At 37.1% G+C, this 17998-nt stretch overlaps 3 protein-coding genes across 3 annotated transcripts; 2 read left to right on the forward strand and 1 right to left on the reverse strand.

Annotated features, from left to right (window-relative positions):
* Positions 1-376: 376 nt before the first annotated feature.
* On the reverse strand, positions 377-4706 carry LOC140754553 (carboxypeptidase B). Its single transcript, XM_073089594.1, has 6 exons — positions 4619-4706; positions 4001-4210; positions 3024-3123; positions 2497-2619; positions 1367-1555; positions 377-991 (listed from the first exon to the last, which is right to left on the reverse strand). The coding sequence occupies exons 1-6, from the start codon at positions 4687-4689 to the stop codon at positions 377-379; spliced, it is 1308 nt and encodes a 435-aa protein (XP_072945695.1). The 5' UTR covers positions 4690-4706.
* A 1816-nt stretch (positions 4707-6522) lies between these two features.
* On the forward strand, positions 6523-10473 carry LOC140754554 (carboxypeptidase B-like). Its single transcript, XM_073089595.1, has 5 exons — positions 6523-6587; positions 7723-7932; positions 8779-8881; positions 9326-9637; positions 9868-10473. Exons 1-5 carry the CDS (start codon positions 6523-6525, stop codon positions 10471-10473), a joined length of 1296 nt encoding a protein of 431 aa, XP_072945696.1.
* A 1149-nt stretch (positions 10474-11622) lies between these two features.
* On the forward strand, positions 11623-16037 carry LOC140754494 (carboxypeptidase B-like). The gene is made up of 5 exons (XM_073089517.1): positions 11623-11687; positions 12228-12437; positions 14418-14511; positions 14769-15080; positions 15444-16037. Exons 1-5 carry the CDS (start codon positions 11623-11625, stop codon positions 16035-16037), a joined length of 1275 nt encoding a protein of 424 aa, XP_072945618.1.
* Positions 16038-17998: the final 1961 nt, after the last annotated feature.

Consider the following 17998-nt stretch of genomic DNA (forward strand, 5'->3'; position numbering starts at 1 on the left):
ACATTCAATTACCAAAAAGTGATTGGAGCAAAAAACATGAGACACCCGATTCAGCGTTGCATCGCTGCGGATCTTAATTCATCACAGAATTCCCGAGATCCGCATTCATAGTGTTGCTTCACTGTATGTGGATATGAAGAGATCAAACAGTAAATTCTTTTGTAGTTCCAATCCGTTGCCACACCTATTACTGCCTTATAACAGTAGTGTCAAATGCCCCTGTATTTTCAAAAACTCACAAATACATTCCTTAACCTCTAGAGGTAGCATCACATATGTGATCAACCAGGATTCGACCAGGGTTATAATAAAAACAACTCATGAACATTGAAGTAAATAAAACTGGATATATTTAATCAGCTTTCCGTTTTTACTTTTAATTCATGGCCTTTTGCTTCATGCGGTTATTAGCTACCACCCATCTGGCACCAGCCTTTATACCTTCCCAAGTCTCGAAGCCAGCTTGCTCGATGAACGCCGGATCGACAAGAAAACCGTTCAAATTATTATTCTGGTTTCTGAACGCTGGGAGCTCGAAAGTGAATGATAGCGGGACATCAGTAGCTTGAGCGAAGTCTCCGGCGCTTCCAGAAGCACGGTAATTGAGCACCAAAACGACATTGCCAACTACATAGTTTCGGTTTGAGGGCCATTTAACAGCATCAATGGCTTGAGCCATCCTCACTCCTACTAAATTGAGCGTCAAGGCGTTAGGAGGGAACTGTCCGTTACCAAAACCGAAGAGGACCATGCTGCCAAAGCTATGAATGTCCAAGAACATCTCCACACGGTTGCGGTGTTCTCTTAAAATGTTTCTGACTATTTGGCTCTCGGGTTCAGAGAAAGGTCCTCTGCCGTGGAAGGTTTCCATACAGGCTGAGCTACTTGAGTGTTGTCCGAAAAGGAAGTCGAAGTTTCTGTTAAGATCCACTCCCATGCAGCGGTCACCTACCATGAAGCCTCTTGCACGATTCTTCCTCCAGAAACGGGTCTGAAATATGGTGCAAAAGTAATTTAGAGAGCCTGACTGTGTTGTAAAGTTTAAGATACTCTTTGAATGTATTTTGATTGGATGCTATTGGTTTTTATATTTTTTGTTAGAGATATTTGGAGTTCATTACCAATCTCGGACAGTCTATGGAAGATAGTGATTTGCGGCTCAATGTATCATAAGATCTTAATTTTTGGAAATTTGAAATAGAACTAGACCGTTGTTCTCAAAACATACTTTTTAATAACTTAATCTAAGTAACCTAATCCGGACACCTTATATCTTACTATTAAGGGGCCAAACTCACTTCACATACGTATACTCATAAATTATGTCAACGAAGGATTTATTATTTCTGATCTTAATATTACTTACATTTGTGTGACTGAACTCATATCCATCAGGGTTCGCGATCGGTAGGATGATCCAGTCGATGTCCCTCAGCAGATCCTGATCCGTGACGTCAATCACCAGCTTATGGATAGCGTACAAGCTTGCTGGAAGGGTCACCCACTCGCGCGCGTGAAGCAGTGACTGGATCATGATTACTGGCTTTCTTCTGTCCTGGAATAGGATATACACGTTTGCCTAGAGTGTGTATTACTGGACACTTTATTTTTTCGCAAAATAGTGTACGTATCTTCAAGTACTTTTGAAGGTGGTAGCCCTTTGTCGTTCGACTCCGGCGGCACCACCGCCTTACCTATTTCCGAGGCGTTCTAGCTTAGTTCTCAACGGTAGCGGCGCATCTGTGGCTGACCTCAGGTAGAAGTCTAATCCTATTTGGTGTTGATTATAGATGTTTATGGGCAGCGATAGCCACTTACCATCAGGTGGACTGCATGCTCGTCTGTTACTACTATACTTACTCGTATTATATAAATTTGGGCCACAGTGCACTATGCTGGCCAAGACAATAGGTGATTTTTTTGATAATCCACGTAACAGAGCGGTCATTATAACGATTCATTCCAAGACATAGATAAACAATAAAAAAATACGCATAACAACGAAATATTCCGCCAATGATAAAAAAATACTTGTGTGAGAATGATGAAGCAAATAAAATAAATAACAAGCAATTCGTTACAGTATTATCCTCTCTTTTGATGGACAAAATATAATCTCCCTCTACAAAACAAAGCCCTTATTGAACGCCTACGTATCAAAATAATACTACTTAAGAACTATATTTAAGAATTCTCATTTCAGCAGCTTTCCTCACGACGTTTTCCTTCAAGCTTTTAAGCAAATGATAATTAAATTGTAATGCACACTTACTCGTATAAATTAAGAGAATTTAGACCTCTGATTATTATCAGAGTGACTTTGGATACAAAAACGAATAAACAAAAGCCCAGACCTAGGACTGATATCTGTAATTTGTTATTTAGATATGTGTCTGGCGGGGGATTGAACTCGGTGACCTCTGTGTGGCAGAACAGTATGATGTCCGCTCCGCCATACCTGTCGTTAAGTCACTTTCCCTCTGGATTTTCTATTACCTGGAAATTGGTGGTAGATATCCTCAGGTACTTGATGTCACGACCTTCGACGCTCCTTCCACCGGAGACCACGCGTACAGTGTTTGGGAAACGGTTCGCTAAATCCACCAAGTATCTGTCCACCTGAAAGTATTCAACATGATGAATTTAAGTTTTTGCTGATTTGGTTAGAAATGTTAAATGACATGCAGTTCTACTATTATGCAGTGGATTGTAGATGGACTGTAAATAACTTTTTCATTATCGAAGTGCCTGAACATTATCGAAGAGTCTGATCAGCCCACCTGATGGAAAGCAGTTTCTTTTGTCAATTGAAGTAGTACACAAGCATGCCGTCTCTGGTAAGTAACATCTATTATATACTCCAGATAAGATCAGATTCTGAGATCGGCCCCAGATACATTGCTACTCCTGGGTGCTATGTTGGCACGCTTCACATAAGTATGTCTTCCCTACCACAGTTATCAAACCAGAACACAGTGGCGTTTAACACTGCTATTATAGTTAAAAATAGGTGTATAACTTACCACTGCGTATCTGTGAATAACGTCGAATGAAAGACCAGGACTGGATCTGTTGGTCCGGGCTGCTGCTGCAGCAAGGAGTTCATCTTCCAGATCCAAAGACCTGTGACCAGAAATCGTACAGATTATATTGAAACAGTAACTACGAATTATGAGGGTTTTTACCTATCACTTCTACTCGTATTTTTGGATATAAAACCTATAAAACCTTTCCGGAAAAATTAAGGTTACGACAGACGAGCTCAGATTTGGAAGAATAAACAATAGATACCTTTTTTTTGTTTACGAGGGGGAAACCTTCAAAAGGTACCCGACGACGTGGGAGCGACGCCGGGTTATGTGGGATTTTTACCGCACTAAAACCCCCCCGGTGGTCGTCCTCAACGCTTGTTGGAGAACTCCGGGATCTCCGAGGGAACACAACCGGAGTCCTCCAAGCGCAATGCCCCGATCGGGCTCTACCCTGGGGGAGCACTTTTGGCTCCTCCCACACCATCTGGTGTTTACGACGGTATGCGACCACACATACCGTCGTCCTTCCCGGGGTTGCTTGCTGGACGGTTCGAGCTCCCACTCTTGCCACCCGCAACCCCGGAAGCCCCCTTTTAGTCGCCTCTTACGACAGGCAGGGGATACCGTAGCCCTATTCTATTCCCGAGACTACAGGGACAAAACAAAAGATACCTACATAACTATGTGAAATACTTCATAAGATTCTCGAACTTAGAAACAGCTACAGAGACTCTGTAATATATTTCTTATACAATGTGATACCTTGGTATCTGATGGCCCGATATTAATATTTTTCCATTTAATAAAGGAAGATAATTGTTATGAAAAAACAAAATATCTAGTCTACTAACAAAACATATAGGTAATATCACTTCGATAATTCAGAAGAATCCAAACCTATATGAACCTATTACGCCATTTGGGCTTAAAATAAAAAAAAAATACATAATATTGATTTAATAACTCACTCTTTAATATTCTGCACACCAACTCTGTATTCTATCCCTGCATTAAATAGTTCCATTTGGAAGACATGGCGAAGGTCACGTGGAACGAGGATCAGGGCGTCGCGACCTGGTGACGGACGAGACCAGATGTCCAGGTGGAAACGGACCTCCAGATCATTTATTACTTCTATCTGTTCGAGATTTTGGACTTTAACCTCGTATAGAGTATGTCTGCAAAGAAAAGGTGGTAAAATAATGAGTTGTTCCAATTTAACGAATTTCTTCAAAGGCAGTGAAATCCTTTGGATTGATTTCGGCAGCTACAGTAACACCATCATAACAGCAGTGTTAGGCGCTGCTGTGTTCCGGTTTGAAGAGTGCGGTAAGGGAGACATAGTTATCCGAGGCGTTTCAAGTAAGTCCTCGGGGGTAGTGATGCAACGGTGCCCAACCTTAGCTGATATATCACACATACATTCCCTATGGCTCTGCACGGGCTCTGCAAATAAGTGAACTTTTTGACCAACTTGGTCTTAGGACGTCTCGCCATAAATAAACTCCTCCTCCTTCTCCTTACATAAACGCTACTACGTCAAGGGGTCCAAGACCTAAACCGAAAACTATATTAGAATATCTTACCCATCCAATTCTTCATGCTTAGCATAAGCAGAGTATAAAAGAAGAATAACCACAAAGAAAACCTTGTACATTTTGGTCGTGTGCCACCAACGACCAGTCACGTGAAACTGATTAGCTTAGAATTAATTAATTAAAACATATCATCTATCCTTGCCAATGATAATAGTCACGGTGTCATTATCAATCCACGTTTGGATTAATTAAAATGAAATCGGCTGAGGATAAAGAGATAATGAATAGTAATAAATAATAACACTTTCTACATTATTCCTGAATAGTGCCATAAACATTTACATAAATGAATACAGACACTAATCTAGAGCCAGAACAGAAATCTAAATTCATCATTTAAATATCTGTTCGGCCGGGGATGGAACCCAGGACTCTGCCCCGTCAGCTCAGTATAGTCATCACTTCGGCGCGCGGGTCCGGGTAAAGAGTATCCTATATGTTAATCCAGGTTACAAGCTATCTTTGTGACAAATCTCATTAAAATCCGCGGATAGGAATTCACGTGAAAGAGTAACAAACCTCCATCCTCATAAGCTTTCGCGTTTTACAACCTTTTTATATCAACAAGCAGTAAGAATAAATCTTAAAAATTATTATATCTTTCTTATTTCCAACTATCTATTGTGTCCTAGGTCAAACTACCTTTGTAATCTTTTGATTAGACGTTAAGTGAACCCTTTGTGAACTGTGTTCTTTTTGTAAATGTCTCTGAAAAATACTGTATCTATTATCTTAAGTTCGAAATTCATTATGATTGAATTCTGCTATCATCGATAAACTATTGATAACCAAATTATTTGACGTCTCTAGCTTCAATCACTTGTTGATAAGATTATTATTTTGTTAATTCATTATTATTTAATAATCTCTGATACTATATGAACTGCTTTATTAACTTTTGATATAATTAGTTGTTTTGAGAATAGTACTTATAAGTTTTGTTTTTCACTAAATGTTGCATCAGGCGAATACTGTCTGGATTACCTATGGGATGGTTATCATGTACATAAAAATTACACACCCAATTTATTTATTTATTTATTTATTCATTCAGATGCTTGACCAGGAATGGAGGAACCCGGATCTCCTTACATATATCATCTGACGTTGTCCTTGTTTTGCTACCCGTTTCGTGATTCATATTCAAATTTTGATAATTTATTTGCTAGAAAACAAATTTTACAAAACATAAGTATATTTAGTTTCATTGTGTCCACTAAGGGAGCTAACATGATCGCCACAGTACCTGTCGACACCTTGGCCGACGATCGTCGATTGTTACCGATTGTCGTCAGCAATCGTTACCGACTGTCGACGTTCTTCGTCGATTATCGCCGCTAAGTACGTCTGGAAAGAGAAATTAGTAAAGTAATGACTTCTACTTTAACGGAATTTTTTGAAGGTGGTGAAATTCTTTTGTGGTTTTGTAATTTTTGTGGGCAACAGCAATACATATTTCTGCCCAATAACAGCTGCGTATATGTATATGTTGGCTCGAAGGGTGAGGTGAGTGAGACATACTTTTTCGAGGCGTTCCAGGTTAGTCCTTAGGGGTAGCGGCGCATCTGTAATCAACCTCAGGTAGGAATATCTAATCTCATCTTGGGATGATTTCAGATGTCCAGTCCATGGGCGGCAGTAGCCTTTTACCATCAGGTAGACTGCATGCTAGTTTGCTACTCCTATATTATATAAAAAAACATTATTTAAATTCGAAGTGATTTTGATAATTACAAAAAATTTCATTGTAATCATATACTATTTCTTAGTACGGAACCCGTGTTTGCGAGTTAGGCTGGCACTTGGCTGATTTTAATTTCATTCATAGTGATTCGCTATCAGTAACTAAAATATAAATGTAGAAATTATTTTTGAATAAATCAGTGCTCAATATGAAGAGTTTAGTGTTAGTTCTTTTAGTGGCAGCGGCTTGCGCTAAACACGAAGATTATATAGGGTTAGTTCATTTTATGTTTATATCTTAGTTTACCACGCTGGCCAAGAGTATATTGATAGACTTCACATATCCTCATAACAGCAGCGTGCAGTGCTACTGTGTTCTGGTTTGAAAGGTGTGGTAAGGGAGACATACTTTCACGAGGCCTTCCAGCTTAGTCCTTAGGGGTAGCGGAGCATATGTGGCCGACCTCAGGTAGGAACATGTTATCCTATCTGGAGTTGATTACAGATGCCCATGGGCGGCAGTAGCCAAATACCATCAGGTGGGCTGCATGCTCGTTTGCTACTCCTATATTATAAATAAAACCTTAGGAACTTTATTAGAATGTACGATTTCTCAAAGATTTTTATCTTAACAGTAAAGTACTCAAGCAAGAGGGATTCAAGCACCAAACAAAATGTGTAACAGGATGTAGTAATATTTAGAAAGTGGGAAAGCCCATCGACTCTGAAGGCACCATCTCCACACCTATTTCTGCCTAATAACAGCAGTGTTAAGCGCTGCTGTACTCTGGTTTGAGTTGTATGTATGGGTGTACTTAAACATCACATCATCATCAACCCAATATTTTTTTCACTGCTGGGCACGGGTCTCCTCTTAGAATGTGAAGGATTAGGCCATAGTCCACCGCGCTGGCCAAGTGCGTATTGGTGAACTTCACATACCATTGCGATTTTTTTTATAAATCTCTCAGGTATGCAGGTTTTCTCTCGATGTTTTTCCTTCACCGTTTAAGCAAGTGATAATTAATTTGTAATATGCACGTAATTTTGAAAAATCAGAGGTGCCTGGGTATTGAACTTCGAGCCCCTCGATCGAGAGACCGATTTCTTAACCACTAGCCTATCACTACTTTTTTAGTACTTAAATGAGGCTTTAAATTTTAAACCTCAGAGGTAGAAACGTACCTGTTGCCTAGCACAGTTAGGAATCTAATCTTATCAGAGGTTGATTACAGGTGTCCATGGGTGGTAGTATGTTCTTACTTTTGGGGCGAGCATGCTCGTTTGCTTTTGAAAAGATGCTATTTGCATCTTCACATGTATTGTATATTGTTAAAGTTCAAAAAGGGTTTTATATGAAATATCTGGAATTAATGACATTTGAATTTTAATTATCACACACATTTCAGATGGAAAACATACTTCGTGGGACCATCCACAACGGACCAATTCAAAGACCTGGCAGTAATGGTACCAGTATTCGAGTTGGACTTCTTATCCCGACCTATTATTGGTCGAGAAGGCTTGGTCCTCGTGAAACCTGAACACCAAGATAGTTTCACTAAGGCTTTAGAGGAGAAAGGAATAACTTATTACATTCACGCTGATAATATAAAGGAGTAAGTTATCCACATATATTTTTTTATATATGAGTAGTATATTAATTAAAGTGTCGATCAAAATTAGAATTCCTTGTGGTTTGACTACAACGGCGCTAATGCTAATCTTTTTCTAATTCTAACATTTCTACATTTGAAAAGCGAAGTAGGCGTGCTTATTATAAATGCTCAAGGTTACATATGTCCACATACTGATTTGTTATCAGCTGGTGATCTAAGACAAAAAGTAAAGTTAGGCCTATTCAGAATTGGTAGCGCAAATCTCAGATAAGGATCCAGTGATAAACCAAATTAGTAACCAGTTTCAGTTATCAGACCAACTAACGCTTTGTAATTCTTTTTAATATGTGATAAATTACGATTACATTTGAAGTAGGTATTCATAAGAAAAGCAGCTAAACTCGGACGACCAATAACCAATAGAAAAGAGGTCCTAAAGTGATGCCCATGTTTAGGTAAAAGAAGAAATGTTCGTGTCCGACCAGAAAGACTTAAGGAATGACCTTAAGAAGAATGCGGCAAACCGTTGGGTTCAGAATGTATAAAATCTGTTATAGTGGCGGCAATTCAGGGAGCTCTGTATGTTAAAAGGAATAAAAAAGAAATTCAAGAGAAGTTCAAATATTAGTATTATTGAAATATTTGAATAAGATGTCACTGAGGTCAGTCGTAGGTATGGTGGTAACTCTGAGGAATAAACAATGCCTCGTGAACCTCCCTACCTTACTTACTACTCCCTACCTTAAATACAGTACAATACAGAGAACTAAAACCAAATCTTAACATTATGTAATAAGGCAAACGATTCTATGATTTTTAAAGTTAACTAAAAGTATTTTATTACAGACGCTTAGACATTGACGATGAAGCAATTGAAGCTCAAAATAAATTAACAATGTCCAGGAGTGGTTTCAGGAAACCTTTTGATAATTATCAACCTTTAGAAGTGGTGAGTAAATCTCGTAGAAATATAGCAAATATCTAATGTCAAAACTTCAGCGACTGATGAAAAAATGATTGCGCAATGTGTGTAATGCGCAATGATTGCGCAATCAGTAATGACATACCACGCCAAAACGTGATAAATGACTATGTTTTAAAAGTTAATTTCCTACTTTTAGAGGTTTTGTTACTTTCGTACGGTTCAATTAATCTTTTGGAAACCTGTCTTCATTTGGTTATGGAGTATTGTAATAAGCTTGGTATGCAAAGTATGGAATCCGAATAAAAAATAAAGTTTAAAAATTGCAATTGGTAATGAAAAAACATAAGAAATTGGAGAAAACATATTGAAAATTATTAGACAAGCAAATTACAAAACTACTTATTATTATATATTATGTAATCACAGTTTGAATAAAAGATAATTTCTAATTTTATACTCAATTTTCAGTACGACAACTATCTAGAAGATATAGCCAGGAGGTTCCCTAACATCGCGACATTGGTCACACCTGCTAACTCTTTCGAAGGTCATCCTATCAAATACTTGAAGATCTCCACCACCGATTTTCAAGATAGAAGAAAACCAGTCATTGTGATTGATGGTGGTATCCACTCTAGAGAATGGATATCTCCTCCGACCGTCGCGTATGCCATTCGGAAGCTAACAGAAGATCTCACTGAGACGGAGATGCTGCATAATTATGACTGGATACTTCTTCCAATCGTCAACCCCGATGGCTATAAGTTTTCCTTTGAACGAGTAAGTGGAATATTGGACTATTTTTATTAATTTTATGTTTTAAAGTATTTATCATCCAAATGTCTGTCGTTGTTAGGTGTAAGATCGATTGTGGACATATTGCCAAAAAAACATATTGGTAGTATTGTAAATACATTGGTAGGGGATGTAATGATACGTGTATTGTAAAATAATACCTTAATAATTTTTTATGCACATTAATTCATAACACACGTTTATTCATATTTTAGGCTAGATTTTGGCGAAAGACTCGTTCTACTGATCATGCACAAGGTCAGAACTGTCCTGGCGTTGACGGGAACCGCAATTACGACTTTTTCTGGAACACCGTTGGTAGCAGCTCTTGGCCCTGCCACGACACGTTCGCTGGTAGCCGTCCCTTCTCAGAAGTAGAAACTAGAGTCGTCAGGGACATTCTTCATGAGCATCTGGAGAGGATTACTCTGTACATCACCATGCACAGTTTTGGGAGTTTGATCCTTTACTCCTGGGGCCACAATGGTTCCTTTTCGCATAATGCTTTCGCGCTTCACGTCGTCGGCGTCAACATGGCAGATGCTATCTTTAACGCCACTCTTCCACATTTCCCAAGATATACAGTGGGTAACGCTGGACTATCACCTGTCTTGCTCGCCTCTGGCGCGGCTGAAGATTATGCCCACTACATTGGAGTCCCGTTGTCTTACACCTTTGAATTACCAGGCGTTTTTACTAGTGGCACTGGTTTTGGTGGCTTTACTATTCACCCGAGGTACATAGAACAGGTCTGCAAGGAGACTTGGGCAGCCATCGCCGTTGGTGCTAGACGATCAGCTGAAATGTTCGGAAAGAAATAAATTGTTTTTATTTAACAACATTGTTATGTTTTTAATTTTTCTATCTACAGTGTTAGTCATTAATACGCTTTTTTTTATTATAATAGGAAATATTTACAAATGCATATAAAAATGAAGGATATAATTATAAATTACTTTATGTATTAGATATGATTTGCTACCCTGAAAAATAAATTGAAATTTGTTTCTCAGGACACGTTTGCAGACAATGCCTATTCAATGTTAGATTGACTCCTTTTCATCTCATTAAGAGAACTATAATTTTAGATTTTAAAATGTTTTTCAGTTTCAATATAACAATTGGCCTTGATATTGGGATTTAATGTTATTTAGGTTTATTAACTCATTTTGGCAATAAAAATGTGATTATACTCCCTTGTGATATCAAAGGTAGTGAATTCAGCCACGTTATAAATATATTAAGTCAGAGTACAGTAAGATTTAATGAATATAATTTTATTAATTAAAAATATATTATACCAACCATATTTCACGTAAGAATACTACACTCGTAGATAATTTGATTGAATCACTGCAAGCATCATGTCAGGTTAAGTAACATCACGTATCATGGCCATCCTTTTGAATCATGTATTTTCTTCGGAATGCACATTAAACAGTGCGTTTTTGCTAACATACTTACTACTTTTAATGATTTTCATATTATTACGATAAATTCAATTATGTTAAAAATGTAATATAATTATGATAAAAAGTATCAATACATTTTGTAAACTTCTTCTGCACCTCAAAGAAATCGTTTAAATTTTAAACGAAATGAAAAAAGCCAGACATCGATTTTTAATGTAATGAAAGTCTAGCTTGTTTTGTGAATTACAGTAAAATTGAAACAAATTTATTATTTCTTCTTTTTGATAACTTGGCGCCAATTTTGCATAAATGGTTGATCCATAAAAAATGACGAGGCTTGCAATTTAGTCTGCTACCGTATCGCTGCTGAAATCCCGTAATAACTGATAAAATGAATTTCACTAAACGCCATTTAAGGTTCTATTATTTCAAAATAAGACCTATTGTCGCTTGAAAAACATTTTCTAGAGTCTAGTTACTAGGGAAAATTAATAACTTTATCAGTTTTACGAAGCTATAAATTTAGTACCTGACCAGATCTTGGTAAAATCGGCAAACATGAAGGGGTTCCTGCTGGTACTGTTGGCGGCGGTAGCTTACGCCAAGCACGAGGAATACATAGGGTCAGTATAGATATTAAGCTGATTAAACATGAAAGTGAGTTTGGAGTTACTGGAACGGTTGTGGAAATTGAAATGCCCGGTTGTTAAGTATTTATAATAATCTTTTGTGTAACAGATATTGTTATAAAGTTTTAAATACAGATTACTTTGTAGTAGTATGTTGCTGCGTCCAGAAAAATATAGAATTCATCGAAATGTTTAACACAATATGATAATGTTTTTTTTTAATTTTCTACAACGGCCTTAGTAACTCGTAATGTAGAAAGAAATTCTGCATATTTGCGTTACATTTCTTTATAATATGCATTGCATTCTATAATCTGAGCTTTAAAAGAAATGGCCAATTGACCCAAAGAGAATTGAATTGACCTTCAGATATACCTTAAACATTGAACTTGATATTAGAGAAATAAAATTTTACCTTTTTAATCCGATCCAAAACGAAATAATGTAAGAGAACTATTGAAAACCTAAACCTCAAGATTTACAGTAAGACTATATTACTACGGTTTTAACTATAAACATACAACCTTCTTTCAGATTGAAGTCTTACTATGTATCCCCATCAAGTATGGACCAGGTAAAGGTCCTGAGTGCGATGGTTCCCCAATTTGACCTGGACTTCATCTCAAAAATCAGATTGAATCATCAAGGCGTTGTTTTGGTAAAGCCACACTACCAGGCTGGATTCTCTAAAGCCTTGGCCGAGAAGAACATACATTTCAAAGTCAGCACTGTTGATGTTAAGACGTAAGTTTATATAAGATTTTTTATTGTCATCGAAGTTTATAAAATTTATGAACATTTAGAATCCACTTTCATGTTATAAGACTTTTATATCTAACAGCTTGATACTGATCGATCTCTATAACTAAGAGATAACTGAAATATAAAAGTATTATTATGTTGTCTCAATATACAAAGGGACGAGATACCATAGGTCAGAATTGGATGTCTAGTTAAAGAAATTGTTAAATGGCAATATTTCGTAGACAAAACATAAGATAGATTGATTATTAATAAGAGACGTTCAGCGTGCCAGAATGAAGCGAGATAAATATTTTTGTTAGAAAATCATGATGTCCGGTCGATTAGTCCTATGTTACTCTTTGGTTACTCGCTGTCTGTGATTTTACAAAATGCTCTTTTGTGGAGCTTACTTATATTTGAGATTAATTTTATAATTACATATCATCATCATCATCAGCAACCCATTAATGTTCCACTGCTGGGCACGGGTCTCCTCTCATAATGAGAAGGATTAGGCCATAGTCCACCGTGCTGGCCAAGCGCGTATTGGTAGACTTCACATACCTTTGAGTTTTTTTTTAAATCTCTCAGGTATGCAGGTTTCCTCAAGATATTTTCCTTTACCGTTTATCAAGTGATAATTAATTTCTAATAGGCACCTAAATTTGGAAAAATCAGAGGTGGGAGCCTGGGATTTGAACCTCGAACCCCTTTATCGCGAGGCCGAGTTACTTAATCACTAGGCTATCACTGCCTTGCAATTACAATTAACTATCATTAACAGTTAATGGATTCTGGTATTATATATAAACTGGACGTGCTATCCACCTACTTCATCGTTAAAATAAAAATGTTACACATAATTTTGGTCCAGTCATTGAAATAATATACCGGAATTAATTCACGAATTCATTACCTTTAACCATGATGATTGATATTCATTTCAATATTGCTGGATTCAATTTACATTTTTTTTTTTTTTTTTTTTATAATGTAAGAGTAGCAGACGAGCATGCAGTCCACCTGATGGTAAGTGGCTACTGCCGCCCATGGACATCTGTAATAAACCCCAGATAGGATTAGATATTCCTACCTGAGGTCGGCCACAGATGCGCCGCTACCCCTGAGGACTAAGCTGGAATGCCTCGGAAAAGTCTTTCTCCCTTACCACACCCTTCAAACCGGAACACAGCAGCACCTAACACTGCAGTTATTAGGTAGAAATAGGTGTGGCGGTGGTGCCGCCGGAGTCGAACCACAAAGGGTTCTACCACCTTCCATAATTGGCAGCAACAATCACATTTTACATTACATTTCATTATTCGTTACAATGTTTTAATATTTTAATGTGAAAAGCTGTTATTGTATTCCTTAATTGATTTATTATTATTACCTTACGCTATGTTCAGTTCAGTTATTATTGATATAATTATTATGTTTGGATCTAGTTATCTAGGAACTCTGCAGTGGAAAAACCCAAAAGCGATAATTTCCTACATTTAACACTTTATTTGATAGCAAACATGTATTGTAACAAATATTCATGAGTTATCTATTGTAAATTTGATAGTAATCAAATAATAAATGTGTCCGTTAACAAGTCTAATCTATTAGATTATCTTAAAAAGTAAAAGTAGACATATAAAGAGTATGAAACGGTAATTCACATGAAATCACACGGGCATAGCAATTTATGAGTTTCTGAACGAACTTTTTATAAAAAAAAATATTAAATATACAGAACTTCAAAAATCTAAACTTTCGTGCGTCTGGAACTCTTGCAAGTTCAAAATTAAGATGATGTTTTCTATACTCACAGCTTAAGACTGTGTTGTGGGTATCATACCCACATATATAGATGAACCCAGACCCAGAATATATCTTAATCCATTCATGCATTATTCAGATATCTGTAGTCATAATAAAATTGCTGCTGATTGTGTTACAGTCTTTTAAAACTGTGATCGTTATTAATTTTAGGCAATTAGACATTGATGATGCCCGTATGGAGAAACAAAAGGCAGCTAGAACCAATGAAACAATGTCCTACGATAACTACCAAACTATTGAAGTGGTAAGTAGTGAAAAGTTTTGTTTAACTAAGGAATCTAAATTTATCTGGGGTTGATTACTATGGGCTAAATGTCTATCGACGCTACACCCATGTCATAAAAAGCTTCATGGCAGTCCAGAGAAAAAGAAATAGATAATATTCAACTGTAATTTTAACATTGAAATTTGTGTTTTGATTTCCTGTCATGGACATTTAATAACACTAATGCATTTTTATTATTTCGTTTAATGGGTGTAATTAGAAGTTTTATTTTTTAGATCGACAAATACTTGCAAGATATTGCCGAAGAGTTCAGCGACATCGCAACATTGGTAGTCCCCGCCGAATCCTTCGAAGGTCACCCCATCCAATACTTGAAAATCTCCAGCACTAACTTTGAAGACTCTTCGAAGCCTATCATTTTCATCAACAGTGGTATGAACGCTAGAGAATGGATTGGGCCTCCGACTGTTACTTATGCCATCCACAAGCTGGTTGAAGAAATCACGGAAGGAGAAGAGGACCTTCTAGAGAAGTTTGACTGGATCCTGTTACCCGTTGTTAACCCTGATGGGTACAAATACACATCTGTTGTAAGTACTGAGATTATGAAGATCAATGAAAATTAAAAAATTAATGGATAGTTAAGTATAACCTTACAGAAAGGAGTAAATAAGAACTATACGAGTAAGTATTTTGCATATTTACAAGAGTATGTATGCGGTAGATCTGGTTCAAATTTACGTGCTTTATTTATTTAAAATCATACTGCTATTAAAGGTATCAAATATAAATGAGTAAATACTTCTCTAAAATGTTATGTACGTTTATGTATTTACACTTACTTTGTTTATGGAAATTATGAATACTAATTGAGAGCAAATCCACGCTCAGGAATCGCATTGAATTGAGTCAATGATCATGAATCATTAATTTAATTTTTACTTTCGCAGAGACGTTTCTGGCACAAAAATCGTTCCACTAACCAACATCCGTTGAGCCGCTTGTGCCCGGGAGTCGACATCGATATGAACTTCGATTTCTTCTGGAATAACTTCGGAACGAGCGAGAACCCTTGCAACGACAATTTCCCTGGTGGCGAAGCGTTTTCCGAAGTCGAGACCAGAGTCGTTCGGGACATCCTCTTGCAATACCAGCGCCGTATTACCCTGTACATGTCCATGCACAGCTACGGAAGCTATGTTTTGTATCCCTGGGGCCACGATGGTTCTCTCTCAGCTGGTGCGTTCGCTCTCCACACTGTTGGCATCAATATTGTTGACGCTATCCACGAGAAGGCACTCGAGAACTTCAGGCGTTATGTCGTTGGTAACTCTGTCTTAGTTACCAACACACAAACATCTGGTTCTTCTGAGGACTATGCTCATGATTTGGGCATTCCTCTAACCTATGATATTGAGCTGCCCGGTTTGGATTTGGGTCTTGAAGGGTTCCACCTTGCTCCGGAATACATTCAGCAAGTCGTTGAAGAGACTTGGGCTGGAATCGTCGTCGGTGCCAGAAGGTCTGGTGAACTCTTCGGCTAATGATTGTATGTCAATAATTTTAATTTAACTATTAAAGTTTCCATAGTGTTGTTTTTGTTTATATTTGCATAAGAATATGTAACATAATTGGTCGATTCGTTTTAATGACTTTTTTTTTCAATCTTTATAAAGTAAATAATATCAAAGTTAGGAAAGTAAAAATCAAATTCGAGAAAACTTACATATCTCGCCGTCTTCTGGGTCTATACAGCTAAAAATGGTTGATTAAAAGTTCAAAATAAAATCATTAAAAAGAAAATCACGATTAGATTCTCATATAACATATTATTATGAAGATTCATTTTATCTCAACACGTGTGATAGTGTTGATAATTTTTGTTATACTTAGTAATTAATTATGAAATAAACGTCAATTATTCATAATCAATCTATCCAATGATATGCCTACAAAGATCTCCATTTGCACGGACGTTCTTGCCACGGACGTGCAAATTGTAGAATGAACTTCCTCCCGAGGTATGCCCGGAGCGCTATGACATGGGGCTCTTAAAAAAAGGTGCAAAAAGAGCTGTCCTTCAAAGTCGGCGATGCATTGGCGACTCCTCTGGTGTTGCAAATGTCCATAGGCGACGTTAACTGCTTTCCATCAGGTAGCACGTTTGCTTTATCGTTAGGTGCAAATATAAAAAAAATAAACAACATCTACATGTCGCAGGCAGTTGAGAATATAATTCGATATTAAGTGGGTTTCTGTTCAAAACATTGTAATTAGATTATAGTTTTTAAATAAAGAACACTGTATTAACTTTACGATAATTTCTGAACGAATATTTGATTTAATTTTAATAATTCAAATTTGGAACTGTATCGAGTAAACACTTGACGTATTTCCGAACGCCATTGAACAGAGCTGTTTGGCGGGAATTAGGGGCGTGGTCTACCCCTATATAAGAGCTCATCCTGGCAGGTGCAGGCAGTCTATCTTCGGATAAGACTCATGAAAGAGCTCTGCTCCCAACAGAACTGTTGGTTTACCTGGTGCAGTCTAGCACTGTATATTGCATAAGCGGAATCGCTAGCGCGATACCCTATGCCTTAGCTGTATTGCCTGAACAAGGCGATACGCTATTCGGGTGGACGTGTGGCCACTATACGAACACATAGAGCTGAGGCTCTGTTCGTCACTATTCGGGTGGTTGTGAGGCCACTATACGAACATAGAGCTAAGGCTCTGTTCGTCACTATTCGGGTGGCTGTGAGGCCACTATACGAACATAGAGCTAAGACTCTGTTCGTCACTATTCGGGTGGCTGTGTTGTCACTATACGAACGTAGAACTAAGGTTCTGTTCGTCATTATTCAGGTGGTAGTGTTGCCATTATATTAACGTAGAATTAAGATTCTGTTCGTAACTATTTTAACTTTGTTTTACTATTTGTACACCTGTTATTATATTGAGTGTTGTCCTATCCTGTAAGATTAGTGTGTAAATAAACCTTTTGATTATTATTTATGGCTATTTAATCCCTGCAATATGGGAATTCCTAATCCTGACATACCTTCCTTGGATCCAGATCCTACATACATATATTACAAATTGTCAAATGTCGATCTTTAGTAGGCAAAGTTTGAATGAGTTTCAGTATTAATAACTGATCTAAATGAGCTTGTAAATTAGGCTCTAAATTAGGAAAGCTAAATGAACTAGGGACCGCATTTATTATTTAAACATGTTTCCGTGAGCAAACGACTCAAGTACGTAATTCTAGTACTAGATAAAAGTAATTGTTTTACTTTGTTCTACTTAAGTCGTGATTATTGCGAATATAGTTTGATTAGCGTAACAGAATACAATCCTAAGAGTAAGTATACTAATTTTATTATGAGTTTTACAATATATTAAAACAATTAATGTAGTCTACAAATAATAATATTGCCAAGCATTACCACTCATCAAAGATCAATAATTTCTTTACTAAAAATAAAATGAGGCATGAAGA

The sequence above is a fragment of the Epargyreus clarus genome, unplaced genomic scaffold (assembly GCF_041222505.1).
Source record: "Epargyreus clarus isolate Ecla_fem2 unplaced genomic scaffold, WU_Ecla_fem_2.2 ptg000029l, whole genome shotgun sequence".
In the NCBI taxonomy this organism is placed as follows: Eukaryota; Metazoa; Arthropoda; class Insecta; order Lepidoptera; family Hesperiidae; genus Epargyreus; species Epargyreus clarus.